The 17,251-nt window shown below is 46.7% G+C and overlaps 3 protein-coding genes across 3 annotated transcripts in view; all 3 read left to right on the top strand.

The window, feature by feature from the left end:
• LOC142195595 (uncharacterized) overlaps positions 1-17,251 on the top strand; it is a 704,678-nt gene that overhangs the window by 297,486 nt on the left and 389,941 nt on the right. The window lies entirely within an intron of this gene.
• The window catches only part of LOC142189165 (uncharacterized), a 58,260-nt gene that overhangs the window by 6,768 nt on the left and 34,241 nt on the right, over positions 1-17,251 (top strand). Inside the window, exon 3 of the mRNA XM_075262130.1 lies at positions 3,646-4,001. Coding sequence (XP_075118231.1) covers positions 3,646-4,001 — 356 coding nt within the window. The remainder of the gene's footprint in view (positions 1-3,645; positions 4,002-17,251) is intronic.
• LOC142189197 (gastrula zinc finger protein XlCGF53.1-like) lies at positions 575-11,240 on the top strand. Its single transcript, XM_075262133.1, has 5 exons — positions 575-630; positions 797-921; positions 1,052-1,231; positions 1,310-1,433; positions 11,119-11,240. Exons 2-5 carry the CDS (start codon positions 844-846, stop codon positions 11,238-11,240), a joined length of 504 nt encoding a protein of 167 aa, XP_075118234.1. The 5' UTR covers positions 575-630; positions 797-843.

Here is a 17,251-nt window from a genome sequence, read left to right as displayed (position 1 = left end):
CATATAAATAAAAAATAAAAAAAATCAAAAGAAGTCATGCAAAAAAATATTCAGATTTGGATCACTTGATATGGAATGACCCTATTATATTTTGAAAGTGCAACAAGGAAAATCCAGCACCGCTTCAAACTCCTTAAAACTTAGCCTTTTTAAGGAGTTTGAAGCGGTGCTGGATTTTCCTTGTTGTACTTTCTGGACATATCCCAAGCCGATGGGTACAACATTCGAGCATCCTCTTTCCTAACGAAATAGACATACACCTTGCATGGACTTTATAACTGGAAGGTCACGTAAGTGGGCTGTGATTCCCTTTTTCCCTTATTCTTATTCTTCCTTTTTTGCTATTATATTTTGGGGTCTGCAGGGGCCCTACACTGTAATAGTGATTGGTGCGTGGTTGAACCCAAAACCTTACGCAATTCTGGTCAAATCCAGTTTGCTCACATCTACGTTAGATATATAGGACCCTTATTCATTTCTTACAATAGATTGTAAGCTCTTACGGTCTGGAGCTCTATGATGTCATCCTTGGGCCATTTGCAAGTGTCCTACAGAGAAGCCTATGAGAAAAATATCAGAAACGTCATCCATAGAACTTGCCGAGTACTGAGAAGAGGCAAAAGCAAAAAGGTGCATTTATTTCTTACTCAATTGTTATAGACTTTAACCCCTTCCTGGCACAGGCATTTTTCGATTTTCGTTTTTAACTTCCTGCCCACCTTGGAGGATCTGCCTTGTATGTCCCAAATACATCATCTGCATTACATTATTATCTGTACTGACTGTATCTCTACAGGTTCCTATAAGAAAGAATCATCTCAGCTCAAATCTCCTGTATGAAGTATGGAGAGAGACAGGAACAAATTGGCGGAGAGTATCCTAAATCTCACCCTAGAGATCATCTACCAGCTTACTGGAGAGGTGAGAGATTCTGATGATGTCATCATGACATCATTCTTATCTATAGTAATAACAGATGATAGGACTGGAGAGGTGATGGACTCTGGACATGTATGTAGTGAGATTTATTAATGTATCTCCCCATATCCAGGATTACACAGTAGTGAAGAAGACCTCTAGTAGGCGCTGTCAGGCTCCTATGTCTGAAGGATGGAGAGGAACTTGGAACCAAATCCTGGAGCCTCCACCTCACCCCCTGATACAGGAGGAGATCAATGGACAGAAGATCCTAGAACTCACCAACAAGATGCTGGAGCTGCTGACTGGAGAGGTGACACTGCTGGGAATGCTGGGACATTATACAGTAACTGGAGGGGTCGGGGTGATGACTGTATCATTGTGTTGTCAGGTTCCTATAAGGTGTCAGGATGTCGCTGTCTATTTCTCCATGGAGGAGTGGGAGAATTTAGAAGGACACAAGGATCTGTACAAGGAGGTGATGATGGAGGACCACCAGCCCCTCACATCAGCAGGTAATAGACTTGACTATATACATGTGTCTTCTAAGGGTATGTTCACACAGCTCAGTTTTTTTAGTAACTGAAAAATTTATCTCGAGGAATTTGAAGGAAATTGACCAAATACTTCCATGGAATTTGCACACTATGCATTGACCAGACAATCTTTTCGGCCTTTAATTCACTTCAATTGCAGTTTTCAGGTAGAATTAGATCGGATATTAAACTTGATGGTATTTTTTCTGCTGGCTAAAAAAAAAGTATGGAATTAGATTTCAGGCAGAATTTGGAGCTGAGATTGAGGTAGAATCTGCTTCATATTCAGCCATCTGAATATACCTTAAAGACCAAATCTATTTTGATATTTAAAACATCAAAATTTAATCTTCATTTTAGAATCAACAAAAAAGCCATTTTTTTTTATTTCCATTGATGTAGCTCTGTGATTTTAACTTTTAGTTTTTGGAGAGGGATGAAAATTGACAAAAAAGGGAAAAAAAATCAGACAGTGAAATGTAGCCAATGGCCCAGATTTACTAATAGACAGTGTAAACTTAGACAAGCAGATACTACATCAGATTTATCACAGTGACTGATGCTGGGTGATAAATCTGCCTTATCTTTACAATGTCTAGTCTAAAGTTATACCACCTTTTGGCTTTGAGACAAAATGTCTCAACATTTTGGTACAATTAATCCATGACCACTTCAAAATTTTCAGTGCAAACTATGTATGCGCCACAAAGTTGCATAGATGCGCTATGTTTACGCCAGTATCTAGTTGTAACCACATTTTCTGGGGCAGCTTTGTTGAAAATATAGCGCAAATGGTGTGATCAAAGAAAAACATGGTGTCCATAATCAATCTGATGAAAAGATTACAAGGATACATCACTGGTATGTTTATATGGCCATTTGTTGCCTATATTTGCAAATAACATTGGATGGTTCACTATTGGAGGCTTTGTACTATTCTACATTTTGTACTCTGTGACACTAACCTATCTATCTGCAGGGCTGGGGTAATAGGCTGGTTCTGGTGACAGTAACCTATCTATCTGCAGGGCTGGGGTGATAGGCTGGTTCTGGTGACAGTAACCTATCTATCTGCAGGGCTGGGGTGATATACTGGTACTGGTGACACTAACCTATCTATCTGCAGAGCTGGGGTGATAGGCTGGTTCTGGTGACAGTAACCTATCTATCTGCAGGGCTGGGGTGATATGCTGGTTCTGGTGACAGTAACCTATCTATGTGCAGGGCTGGGGTGATAGGTTACTGTCACCAGAACCAGCATATCACCCCAGCCCTGCAGATAGATAGGTTACTGTCACCAGAACCAGCCTATCACCCCAGCCCTGCAGATAGATAGGTTACTGTCACCAGAAGCAGCATATCACCCCAGCCCTGCAGATAGATAGGTTACTGTCACCAGACCCAGAATATCACCCCAGCCCTGCAGATAGATAGGCTGGTTCTGGTGACAGTAACCTATCTATCTGCAGGGCTGGGGTGATATGCTGGTTCTGGTGACAGTAACCTATCACCCCAGCCCTGCAGATAGATAGGTTAGTGTCACCAGAACCAGCATATCACCCCAGCCCTGCAGATAGATAGGTTACTGTCACCAGAACCAGCATATCACCCCAGCCCTGCAGATAGATAGGTTAGTGTCACCAGACCCAGCCTATCTATCTGCAGGGCTGGGGTGATATGCTGGTTCTGAAACAGACTTCTTTTAAAAGCATGGGAAATAATATCAATGTTCAAATGACATGCAGGTTATCTGGAAATTTTAATATAGAATAAAGTTATATTATTCAAAAATAGTAATTAGTTTTCTTCTTGTCAGATGACTGTACCAGGAGCTCAGAGGGACATCTGATATCTACAGATTATAAAGCAGAGGATCATGGTATCACACAAGATCCATATGAAGAACATGTCATTACCCCAGATATACCTTCAGCCCTTCACAGCAAAGATCTATCATCTGCTCCTACTATACACATCCAATCTTCCGATTCATTACAGACTGTGAAGGAAAATAAAAGTCACAGAAAGGGAGAACATCAAAAAAATCACATGAGAGAGAAAACTTATTCATGTACAGAATGTGGGAAGTACTTTACTCAGAAATCAACTCTTGTTAAACATCAGAGAATTCACACAGGGGAGGAGCCATATTCATGTTCAGAAAGTGGATTTTTTTTTACCCAATACTCAGATTTTCATCAGGGAAGTCACACAGGAGAGAAGCCAATTGCATGTACAGAATGTGGGAAATGTTTTCCGTATAAATCAAATCTTGTAAGACATCAGAGAAGTCACACAGGGGAGAAGCCATTTTTATGTTCAGAATGTGGCTGCAGTTTTTCCGATAAATCACATCTTGTTACACATAAGAGAATTCACACAGGAGAGAAACCTTTTTCTTGTTCAGAATGTGGGAAATATTTTACTCGGAAATCAACTCTTGTCAAACATCGGAGAACTCACACAGGAGAGAAGCCATTTTTATGCCCAGAATGTGGGAAATGTTTCAGTCAGAGAACAGCTCTTGTTAGACATCAGAGAATTCATATAGGGTAGAGGCCACTCTATCAGGAATGTAACGTTGAATGATCAAAATGTGGGAAATATATTCCGCAAAAATCCACTTTTGCTAAAAGTTGGAGATTTTAGATGGGGAGGCCTAATTTTTACTCTTTGACTGCTGATTCCGTAATAACACCATGTGCTGATAAACCTGCTCAAGTATTACTCGAAAGAGCGCTGTAACACCATTGACTCAAGGGAACTGATATCTACTGTGTTGTTGTTGGTTTTCACCTCGTAGCCAACCTTTTCCATTATTTTCTACACTTGAAATAATAAGACGCCATGACCACAGTCCACTAGACAAATACCATTTTTTTTTCTCAAAATTTATGTTAACATATCCACCATCTGTTATGTACAATACTGTGCAAAGGTTTTAGGCAGGCGCTCTGAAAAATAGAAGGGTATATAAACAATAAACAAATTGAAGTGAATGAAGAAAAGAGAAATGTAAATCCCATCAATATTTGGTGCGACCTTTGCCCTTTGACTTCAAAACAGCATAAATTTTTCTCGGTACACTTGCACATAGTCAAGGATTTTGTAGGATTATGGGCAGGTGTATGGTTAGCCAGGTCTACCAAACGGATGATAATTTTCATTTTTATAGGAGGTGAGGTTGTGGTAGACTGTTTCATGTCACAGGTCATGCACCATGGTAAGACTGTCCTCAGCAATAAGACACAAAGTAGTTATAATACATCAGAAAGGTCTCTCCTAGGAAAAGGGTTTTCAAGATCTTTTGAAGACGCACCAAGAACCGCACAACGTGGAGGACCGTAGACACGAAACTTAGTGCAGCAGATGAACGCACCATGCTAACTTCCCTATGAAATCAGAAGATGCCCAGCAGTGCTATTAGCTCAGAATTGGCAGAAACCAGCGGACCCATTCGATCGAATATCAGGCTGTTCAATATATTCGATTCCAATCAAATAACACACGGCAAACTCAGTAAAAATTTGTATCCCCTCCCACCTTCCCTGGCGCTTTTTTTGCACCAATAACTGTGCAGAGGAGGTGGGACAGGAACTACAACAATGGAGGCATTGAAAAAAAAATGGAAAAACCCATTGGCTGCCGAAAACATGTGACCTCTGATTCATAAGAATAGTGTCGGCCATCTTCGTCTCATTTTCGTTTTGGAGTGATAGTGAAAGCTTGTTCTCAGTGTAAGAAACATACAGTGAACCTGCCAATCATGCAGCAGGGTGGCAGCAGGGGACGTGGGCGAGGAAATGGACGTGGATATACAGCTGCGTATCCAGTCTACAGTCCAGGTACAGGAGAGGGACTGCCAGCACCCAATTCACTCATCCTCCTCCAACCCCAGCCCCTTCACCCTAATGTAATTCTTAAAAATCTTCATTAATTTTTCATGGATACCCCCCAAGGGCCTGCAATGCAATTTTTTAGGGCTCCACCCCAAGAGCCTGCAAAATAATTTTTTAGGGTTCCCACCAAAGGCCTGAAAATTAATGTTTTAAGGCTCACCCCCAAGGGCCTGAAATCTAATTTTTTAGGGGTCACCCCAAGGGCCAAAAAAATAAAACACTGCTGCTGCGTGGCTCTAGTCATCTCAAGGGCCAAAAAATAAAACACTGCTGCTACAAGGCTCTAGTCACCCCAAGGGCCAAAAAATAAAACACTGCTGGTGCATGGCTCTAGTCACCCCAAGGGCTAAAAAATAAAAAATTGCTGGTGCCTAGCTCAACTCATCTGAAGGTCAAAAAACACTGCTGTTTAAAGGCTTAAATCACCTCAAGGGCCAAAAACACTGCTGGTGCAAGGCTCCACCTTTGCGGTCCTCTAAATAAAAGTTACTACCAGGACTTAATGCCAAAATGTTATCAATTTCCCAATCACAATCAAGGTCAATGTCTGGGTCCTCAGTCCAATCCACTGCATCAATCCAACACAATGAGAGTGATGGTTCTGGAACCACCGTTTTAGGGGCTAACAATTTTAAAGGGGCCAACACTGCTGGTGCAAGTCTTTACTCACCCAAAGGACAAAAAATTCTGCTGGTAAAAGGCTGAAGTCACCTCAAGGGCCATAATCTCTGCTGGTAGCTCAGCTAACTTAATTTGGAAGGGCTCACGTTAAAGGGATTCTACCACTAAAACACTTTTTTTTCTAGTTACCACGTCGGAATAGCCTTTAAAAAGGCTATTTGTCTCTTACCTGTGGAAGTGCTCTCCGCCGCGCCGTTCGTTCAAAATACCGGTTTGTACCGGTATGCTAATTAGTTCTCTCACAGCGATGGGGGCGTCCCCATCGCAGGAGCAGCGATGGGGGCGTCCCCATTGCAGCTCGAAAACCGACCGCAGCGCCGCCTCTCTGGTCTTCGGTGTCCTCCCCTTGCCTCTTCAGCGTCTGTCGGACGCCTGCGCAGTATGCTCTCTGTTCGGCGAAGATTGCCGAACGTACTGCGTATGCGCGAAAGTGCGGCGCCCGCACTATGGCTGGGACCGCACTTTCGCGCATGCGCAGTACGTTCGGCAATCTTCGTCGAACAGAGCATACTGCGCAGGCGTCCGACAGTACGCTGAAGAAGCAAGGGGAGGACACCGAAGACCAGAGAGGCGGCGCTGCGGTCGGTTTTCGAGCTGCAATGGGGACGCCCCCATCGCTGCTCCTGCGATGGGGACGCCCCCATCGCTGTGAGAGAACTAATTAGCATACCGGTACAAACCGGTATTTTGAACGAACGGCGCGGCGGAGAGCACTTCCACAGGTAAGAGACGAATAGCCTTTTTAAAGGCTGTTCCGACGTGGTAACTAGAAAAAAAAGTGTTTTTGTGGTAGAATCCCTTTAAGGGCCAGAAAAGTGTTTTTTTGAAGGCTTTACCACATCACACACACACACACACACACACACACACACACACACACACACACATACACAATGACAGTTCAGGGTGGGGACTGTTGGATTTCCCATTGCCTATTCCATCTGTGGTTGTCATGGCAACGTGATTTAAAGGGGTGCCTGGTAATGCTTCTTTAGCGTAAAATTTGGGTTTCTGTCCATCCAATTGGGGAGGAAAGAAGGTTTCCAGGTATTTTCCCACTTTCATAGAGGTTTTTTGAGTGTGGAAAGTGTGTAGTTGATAGGCTGTGATAGTGGGGTAAAACAGTGACTTGGGTGTGTTAGATGCCCCCAGACATGCTTCCCCTGCCGTCCCAGTTGCATTCTAGAGGTGTCGTCATCATTTGCTGAGGTGTCATCATACCTCCCAACCGTCCCGAAATCGGGACATACCGCCTTCCAACCGGGACCGCGGGACATGTCACCCAAATCGTGACTGTCCCGCGGTCCCGGTTGGAGGGCGGTATGTCCCGATTTCAACTCAGATCTGCGTCCAGAGGACGCAGATCTGAGTTGAACATATATGCGGCTGAAGCAAGGAGCTGACACAGGTCAGCTCCTCGCTTCGCCGCTGCGTGTCTCTCTCGCTGACACATGCGGCTGAAGCGAGGAGCTGACCTGTGTCAGCTCCTCGCTTCGCTGCTGCCGCCGGCTCCTGGCACATCGCGTCTACAAGCCAGGAGCCGGCGGCAGCGGCGAAGCGAGGAGCTGACACAGGTCAGCTCCTCGCTTCAGCCGCATGTGTCAGTGAGAGAGACACGCAGCGGCGAAGCGAGGAGCTGACCTGTGTCAGCTCCTTCCTTCAGCCGCATGTGTCAGCGAGAGAGGCGCGCAGAGAGCGGCGAGGGAGCGGAGGAGAAGGTAAGTTTAATGTGGAGGTGGAACGTGAATCTGGGGGCAGATGAAGGAGAGGACGGCATGACACTGGGGGCAGAGATGTGGGGACATGAATCTGGGGGCAGATATGTGGGGACATGAATCTGGGGGAAGAGATGGAGAGGACATGAATTTGGGGGCAGAGATGGAGGGGACATGAATCTGGGTGCAGAGATGTGGAGACATGAATCTGGGGGCAGAGATGTGGAGACATGAATCTGGGGGCAGAGATGGAGGGACATGAATCTGGGGGCAGAGATGGAGGGACATGAATCTGGGGGCAGAGATGGAGGGACATGAATCTGGGGGCAGAGATGGGGGGACATGAATCTGGGGGCAGAGATGGGGGGACATGAATCTGGGGGCAGAGATGGGGGGACATGAATCTGGGGCAGAGATGGAAGAGGGACATGAATCTGGGGGCAGAGATGGAAGAGGGACATGAATCTGGGGGCAGATGAAGGGTGTATATGAAACTGGGGAAGAGATAGAGGGGGGACATATAATTTACGGGTCACTCTAGGAGGATTATATTGTGTGGGGGCATATGAAAAATTAATGAGTGGGCGGAGTCAACACAAAAGTGGGCGGGGCTAAATTTGCAGCGGCGCGCATTTTGTCCCTCTTTCGATTCTTCAAAAGTTGGGAGGTATGGTGTCATAGTGGACTTGGTGACCCTCCTGAGCCGAATTTGGGTTTCCCCTGAAACAAACGTTTTTTCCCCATAGACTATAATGGGGTTCGATATTCATTTGAATAGTCGAATATTGAGGGGCTATTCGAAACGAATCTCGAATATTTCACTGTTCACTCATCTCTAGACTTCTCTTCTCCCCCTCACTAAATCTCCTCACATTCCCCTCACACAAAACACACACACAGCAACTTCCTGCCACAGTCTTACCATGGGAAGCAGAGATCAGCTGAATCCTCCTCTTATACCAGGTGATGTCCTCCCATTGGATGTCTGGTTACTATTCAATCCTATGGTGTAATGTATGTGTGAGACTCACTAGGGGGCGCTGTGTGGTGAGACTCAGGATCCCCGGCTATGTCACACAGGCCAGGCATGTCAAACTCAGGGTACCCCGAGGGCCACATGAGTAACAAGAGGTTATAGCGAGGGCCACACACAGCAGCTAATGTCACACACGTATTTTAACAGCAGTCATGAAAACAAGATATGAAGTAGTAATATGTAACAGCAACATATATCTAACAAAAATACAGCAATTAAAAACTAAACATTTATTTGCTATCATTTTTTTCAATCTTTTTTAGATAAGTGGTGATCAGTCAGCCTTGTTCTCTGAGAAGATTTTGTTAGTTTCATAAAAGAAAATTATCTGTTTACATATACACCCTTCATCTGCCCCCAGTTTCATGTCCCTTCCATCTCTGCCCCCAGTTTCATGTCCCCCCCATCTCTGCCCTCCAGATTCATGTCCCCCCATCTCTGCCCCCAGTTTCATGTCCCCCCCATCTCTGCCCCCCAGATTCATGTCCCCCCATCTCTGCCCCCAGATTCATGTCCCCCCCATCTCTGCCCCCATATTCATGTCCCCCCCATCTCTGCCCCCAGATTCATGTCCCCCCCATCTCTGCCCCCAGATTCATGTCCTCCCATCTCTTCCCCCATATTCATGTCCCCCCCATCTCTGCCCCCATATTCATGTCCCCCATCTCTTCCCCCATATTCATGTCCCCCCCATCTCTGCCCCCATATTCATGTCCCCCCATCTCTGCCCCCAGATTCATGTCCCCCCCATTTCTTCCCCCAGATTCATGTCCCCCCATCTCTGCCCCCAGATTCATGTCCCCCCCATCTCTGCCCCCAGATTCATGTCCCCCCCGTCTCTGCCCCCAGATTCATGTCCCTCCTCCATCTCTGCCCCCAGATTCATGTCCCCCCATCTCTGCCCCCAGATTCATGTCCCCCATCTCTGTGCCCAGATTCATGTCCCCCCTCCATCTCTGCCCCCAGATTCATGTCCCCCATCTCTGCCCCCAGATTCATGTCCCCCCCGTCTCTGCCCCCAGATTCATGTCCCTCCTCCATCTCTGCCCCCAGATTCATGTCCCCCCATCTCTGCCCCCAGATTCATGTCCCCCATCTCTGTGCCCAGATTCATGTCCCCCCTCCATCTCTGCCCCCAGATTCATGTCCCCCCATCTCTGCCCCCAGATTCATGTCCCCCATCTCTGTGCCCAGATTCATGTCCCCCCTCCATCTCTGCCCCCAGATTCATGTCCTCTCCATCTCTGCCCCCAGATTCATGTCCCCCATCTCTGCCCCCAGATTCATGTCCCCCCCTCCATCTCTGCCCCCAGTGTCATGCCATTCCCTCCTTCATCTGCCCTCTGTTTCAAGTTCCACCTCTATGTGCACACACATTAAAGAGGACCTTCTTCACAGCACAGCCAATTGCGCTGTGCTGTGAGAGCCGGGAGGAACGCCCCCTCCCTCTGCTTGCAGTACTCGTCCATAGACGAGCATTATCAGGGAGGGAGGGGGCGTTCCTCCCGGCTCTCACAGCACAGCGCAATTGGCTGTGCTGTGAAGAAGGACGTCTCTGACTGAGTGTCAGAAACGCCCTTCTGACCATAGAAGAGCTACAGTACCGGACCGTAAGCTCTTCACACCGGGCCCACATCTGGAAAGCCGACAGTGCGCTGAACTCAGTGCACTGTCAGCTTTCCGGAAGTATATAGAACTGCCTTACCTTGTCCGACGACTCCAAGTCCTCACTCCCCCGCCGCACTCTCTTGCGCGCGCTAACAGTCGTAGACGCGATGTGACATCATCACGTCTACACAGCAGCATGTAGCCGCGTGAGTATTGCACCTCTGCGGCCCACACAAAAGTTTCAAACTTTGTCTCTAAACTTTAGAGACAAAGTTTGAGACTTTTGTGCGGGCCGCAGATATGCCTGTAAAGGGCCGCATGTGGCCCGCGGGCCGCATGTTTGACATGCCTGACACAGGCTACATAATGTAATACCGCTATACTAAAGATCACCTCAGCCACAGGCAGCTCTGGTGTGCCACATCCCACACGGCATAATAGTTCCTTTCATGGCCCCCACATTGTAAAACACCCTATTTACACATAGTATAATGTCCCAGATTGGCCCCCTCCGCACAGTATAATGTCCAAAAGTGGCCTCTATACAGTATAATGTCCCATAGTGGCCTCTATACAGTATAATGTCCCATAGTGGCCTCTATACAGTATAATGTCCCATAGTGGCCTCTATACAGTATAATGTCCCATAGTGGCCCCTCCACACAGTATAATGTCCCACAATAGACCCTACTTACAGATCCCCACTACCTCCGCTTACCCTTCAGCCCTCAAGGGAGCCCTGTGTGTCCCATATCACGCTGCTGTCAGCGACTTTCTGATGCTGTTCAACGTCAGCAACGTGACATTGGATGCCCAACTTAAAGCAAAAATAATAAGCCTGGTGTAAAAATGTTCAAATTAGACACAAAAACAAGTAATATATTTTGCGTGCAGATAATAAAACTTAGACCTGACATCTGCGTTCGGTAATCTGTCCCAGGAGTCCACTTGGAGACCCCCCGAACGGACTACCGAACACATTAAAAAGCGATGAGCAATGAAACCACACGGACCTCATAGACTATACTGGGGTCCATATGTTTTCAATGCAGCGTCCGGACGAATCATGCGGAGAGAAAAGTGCTGCTTGTATATATAGTCTATGGCAGGGGTGCTCACACTTTTTCAGCATTTGAGCTACTTTATAACATGACCAAGTCCAAAGATCTACTACCAACTTCTTGTGGGCGGGGCCTGTGGGCGGGGTGGGGCGGAACGTGAGAGCAGGAGGCAGCAGCGTTCTGTGCCTAGTAACGGCCCTCGCTCAGCATGATGGGAAGCCACAGAATGACCACAACAGGCCCAGGGATCCCCTGTGTCTGCTTGTTCACAGCGCAGGCTGAGAGTCATCTGTGAACAAGCACTCCGGACACTTGCAGGCCAGGCACCAGCAGCTCTGCGGGATGATGCTCCCCGCTCTTAAAGGGGCTCTATCAGCAAAATCTTGCAGATAGAGCCCCACATATGCGTGCATAGCCTTTAAAAAGGCTATTCAGGCACCGTAAAAGTTAAATTAAACTACCCCCCCCCCCCCCCGTTTTAAAATAATAACTTAAAAAAGAATGTGCTCTACTTACGGAACGTGCACCCTGGGCGGGCATTCAGGGTGTGTCTTCATCTTCTTCACCGCCTCTTCTTCCTCTGACGTCTTCGGGTCCCGTCCTCCTCCGGCGCTTGCTCGCGGACACTGATAAAAAAAAATAGCCCGGGCGCATGCGCAGTAGCCGTAGTAGAGGCCGCGCGCTACTGCGCATGCGCCCGGGCTATTTTTTTTTATCAGTGTCCGCGAGCAAGCGCCGGAGGAGGACGGGACCCGAAGACGTCAGAGGAAGAAGACGCGGGGAAGAAGAAGACGGTGCACCCTGAATGCCCACCCAGGGTGCACGTTCCGTAAGTAGAGAACATTCTTTTTTAAGTTATTATTTTTAAACGGGGGGGTAGTTTAATTTAACATTTACATATGTGGGGCTCTATCTGCATGATTTTGCTGATAGAGCCCCTTTAAGGATGGAGGGAGCAGCCGGGGTGCTGCTTGTTCACAGCGCAGGCTGAGAGTCATCTCCGGACACTGACAGGCGGGGCTGCCGCAGCCCTGACTGCGAACTATAGGACGTAGAGTGATGGGAGTGACTGGTCGCTAGTCTGCCCCCTGTGGGGGGACGTGTAATCCAGCTGTTCTCCACATTTCTGCATAGTCTACTAGGCACTACATACCTCAGGCACCATCTAGTGCAGGGGTAGGGAACCTTCGGCTCTCCAGCTGCTGTGAAACTACAACTCCCAGCATGCTCCATTCACTTCCATGGGAGTTCCAAGAACAGCAGAGCAAGTATGCATGCTGGGAGTTGTAGTCTTGCAACATCTGGAGAGCCGTACGTTCCCTACCCCTGATCTAGTGGAATACACTCCAACACTACTCCCCTCATGCCACTCCCAGCTAAGGATGCTGGGGATAGTAGTGAAGCAGGGAGTCCTGACAGTCATCTGGTTACCTTCTGGTTAGGCCTGAATGAGTTCCTCCTGTTAGTGTCCTCCACTGCTCCTCCTGGCAAGGCATGCACATGTCCAGAAAATGTCTCAGGGCTGTCTCTCCTTGAGGCTGTAAGCCTCAGTCCAGATGCTACTAAAGTACCTCTGCACAGTCCAGCATGAACTGTACAGGCCGTGTCTAATCCTCTGATGTGTGTATCTCCGTTTGGATATCAGTGTTGGATTCTGCATAATGGAGTGACTGTGTGTATGTAAGTAACTAAAAGACTTGCAGGTTTGTATTGGCTAATGCCGGTCATTGTTTTGGGAAAGTTGTATCTCTGGAACGGTACATCTGAGAGAGTTGAGGCCTGGTCTATAACTATCCCGGACACCTGATGTATCTGTGTTGCAAATTTGGTGAAGATCGGTCCAGTCATTTGGTCGCGCATAAAGGACAGACAGACAGACAGAAATTCATTTTTATTTTATACTAGGTAGCTGTTAATGATTAACTGGGCGATAAATCAGCTTTGTATCTGTGTCCTGGTTATACAGTGTAGTCCTGTTACATTAAAGGGACTCTATCAGCAAAATCATGCCGATAGAGCCCCACATATGCGTGTATAGCCTTTAAAGGCTTTTAAAGCTATTCAGGCACCGTAAATGTTATATTAAACTATCCCCCCCCCCCCCATTTTAAAATAAAACCCTAAAACAGAATGTGATAAACTTACCGAACATGCACGCTGGGCGGACATTCAGGGTGTGTCTTCTTCTTCATCCACGCCTCTTCTTCCTCCGATGTCCTCGGGTCCCGTCCTCCTCCGGCGCTCGCGAACTGACATTGATATAAAAAAAAAAATGGGCTGGGCGCATGCGCAGTAGCATGCGGCTTCTACTATAGCTACTGCGCATGCGCCCAGGTCATTTTTTTTTTTTTATCAATGTCAGTTCGCGAGCGCCGGAGGAGGACGGGACCCGAGGACATCGGAGGAAGAGGAGGCGTGGATGAAGAAGACGGCGCACACTGAATGCCCGCCCACCGTGCACGATCCGTAAGTAGATCACATCTAGTTTAATATAACATTTATGGTGCCTGAATAGCTTTTTTAAAGGCTATTCACGCATATGTGGGGCTCTAGTAGCATGATTTTGCTGATAGAGCCCCTTTAAAGTGTTTCAGCACACCTAAAATTCAATTAGTATGCTATGTATAACACCAATAGTGTATCCAAGAGCGTACCAGCATCAATTATTTATGAAGGTCGCCCTCCCCTTATGTTAGATAAACTGTGACGGCAGGTTAACACGGCCCTCAACACTTAGCTGTGTCTGATCAATCCCCTAGTATTGGGAAACATTGAACTATCATGCCCTACTGTTGGAGCACAATATGACACCGTGGGGAGAATCTGATCCTCAATATACAGGTCAATGTTACCTAATACTAGGGGATTGATCAGACACAGCTAAGGGACACTTTATAAGGAGGGTATTGTTAATAAGAAGGCTAACATTGATAATGTGGAGAATTATTTATAAGGTGAACTGTTCTATATGAGAGGGCTATAATTAATAAGGGGGACTATTTATATTGGAGCAGTATTATTTATGAGGGGGGCTATTACTGATATGGGGCACTGTTTATATCGGACTATTATTTATAAGGAGGTGCTATACTGATGAGGGGGTACAAAAATCTATTAGGCGGTATAATGGTGGTTATTAGAATTGTCTGTGGACATAAGGGTGGTTGTTACTGTTTTGGAGGCAGAAAGGGGGCGCTATTGAAGGGATTCTATCATTAAAATTTTATTTTTTCTGCCTACTGGAAGAAGACACAAAGAGAGGCCGTTCCAGTCGAAGATAGAGGTGGCGCTGGAGAGTTCTCTCGCAGCATTGGGGACGCCCCCAGTGCTGCGAGAGAACTCATTTGCATACTGATGAAAACCGGGATTTCTACCGAAGGGCGCCCCGGAGAAAACATCTAAAGGTAGGAGAAATAAAAATACAATTTTAATGATAGAATCCCTTTAAAGGGGCATCTACTGGAAATAGGGTGGCATTGTTAGTATATCAGCATTTGGGGCCCCACTTTTAATTTTGCCCAGGGCCCCAGTTTCTCTAAAACCGGTCTTGCCGTCTGGTACCCCGGTGGGCTAGTGTGAGCCGCCTGCATGTAGGACCCAATTTAACCAGGGACTGTGCTGTTCTCAAAACTTCCATATAGGAGAATGGGAGCTACAGACACCGTAACCAGATGTGCTAGAGGTACAGGAACACCTGCATAAAACATATGCACAGAACTATACTGGGGACATCATATGGTTTATACGTGGACTCATCCCCTTTACTTTCTGGTTCCTACAATTCAGTCTCTCTGGTGAAATCATTTGTCTGAATCAGGATGTATGTAGCAGCTGTGCTCTACTACATAGACATCATACACAGCTCTGCTACATACACATCACACACACAGCTCTGCTATATACACATCACACACACAGCTCTGCTACATACACAACACACACACAGCTCCTCTACATACACACACACAGCTCTGCTACATACATAACACACACAGCTCTGCTACATAAACATCACACACACAGCTCTGCTATATACACGACACACACACAGCTCTGCTACATACACATCACACACAGAGCTCTGCTATATACACATCACACACACACAGCTCTGCTACATACACGTCACACACACAGCTCTGCTACATACACGTCACACACACAGCTCTGCTACATACACGTCACACACACAGCTCTGCTATATACACATCACACACACACAGCTCTGCTATATACACATCACACACACACAGCTCTGCTATATACACATCACACACACACAGCTCTGCTATATACACATCACACACAGCTCTGCTACATACACATCACACACAGCTCTGTTACATACACATCACACACAGCACTGCTACATACACATCAAACACAGCACTGCTACATACACATCACACACAGCTCTGCTACATACACATCACACACAGCTCTGCTACATACACATCACACACACAGCTCTGCTACATACACATCACACACAGCACTGCTACATACACATCACACACAGCTCTGCTACATACACATCACACACAGCACTGCTACATACACATCACACACACAGCTCTGCTACATACACATCACACACACAGCTGTGCTACATACACATCACACACACAGCTCTGCTATATACACATCACACACACAGCTCTGCTACATACACAACACACACACACACAGCTCCTCTACATACACACGCACAGCTCTGCTACATACATAACACACACAGCTCTGCTACATAAACATCACACACACAGCTCTGCTATATACACGACACACACACAGCTCTGCTACATACACATCACACACAGAGCTCTGCTATATACACATCACACACACACAGCTCTGCTATATACACATCACACACACACAGCTCTGCTACATACACATCACACACACACACAGCTCTGCTACATACACATCACACACACACAGCTCTGCTACATACACATCACACACACACAGCTCTGCTACATACACGTCACACACACAGCTCTGCTACATACACGTCACACACACAGCTCTGCTATATACACATCACACACACACAGCTCTGCTATATACACATCACACACACACAGCTCTGCTACATACACATCACACACAGCTCTGTTACATACACATCACACACAGCACTGCTACATACACATCACACACAGCTCTGCTACATACACATCACACACAGCTCTGCTACATACACATCACACACACAGCTCTGCTACATACACATCACACACAGCACTGCTACATACACATCACACACACAGCTCTGCTACATACACATCACACACACAGCTCTGCTACATACACATCACACACAGCACTGCTACATACACATCACACACACACAGCTCTGCTACATACACGTCACACACACAGCTCCGCTACATACACATCACACACACAGCTCTGCTATATATACATCACACACACACAGCTCTGCTACATACACATCACACACAGCACTGCTACATACACATCACACACAGCTCTGCTACATACACATCACACACACAGCTCTGCTACATACACATCACACACACAGCTCTGCTATATACACATCACACACACAGCTCTGCTATATACACATCACACACACACAGCTCTGCTACATACACGTCACACACACAGCTCCGCTACATACACGTCACACACACAGCTCCGCTACATACACATCACACACACACAGCTCCGCTACATACACATCACACACATACAGCTCTGCTACATACACATCACACACACAGCTCCGCTACATACACTTCACACACAGCTCTGCTACATACAC

Source organism: Leptodactylus fuscus, chromosome 1, assembly GCF_031893055.1.
Source record: "Leptodactylus fuscus isolate aLepFus1 chromosome 1, aLepFus1.hap2, whole genome shotgun sequence".
Classification (NCBI taxonomy): domain Eukaryota; kingdom Metazoa; phylum Chordata; class Amphibia; order Anura; family Leptodactylidae; genus Leptodactylus; species Leptodactylus fuscus.
Note: the sequence above shows the minus strand (reverse complement) of the source record. Positions and strands in the feature narration are given on the sequence as shown.

What these genes read in the sequence shown, in the direction of transcription:
- LOC142189197 (XM_075262133.1), top strand. Translation starts at nt 844, where the DNA reads ATGGAGAGAGACAGGAACAAATTGGCGGAGAGTATCCTAAATCTCACC. An exon ending in TCTACCAGCTTACTGGAGAG is followed by an intron (nt 922 to 1,051) that starts GTGAGAGATTCT and finishes CCCCATATCCAG; the next exon opens with GATTACACAGTAGTGAAGAA. An exon ending in CCAGCCCCTCACATCAGCAG is followed by an intron (nt 1,434 to 11,118) that starts GTAATAGACTTG and finishes CTTACCCTTCAG; the next exon opens with CCCTCAAGGGAGCCCTGTGT.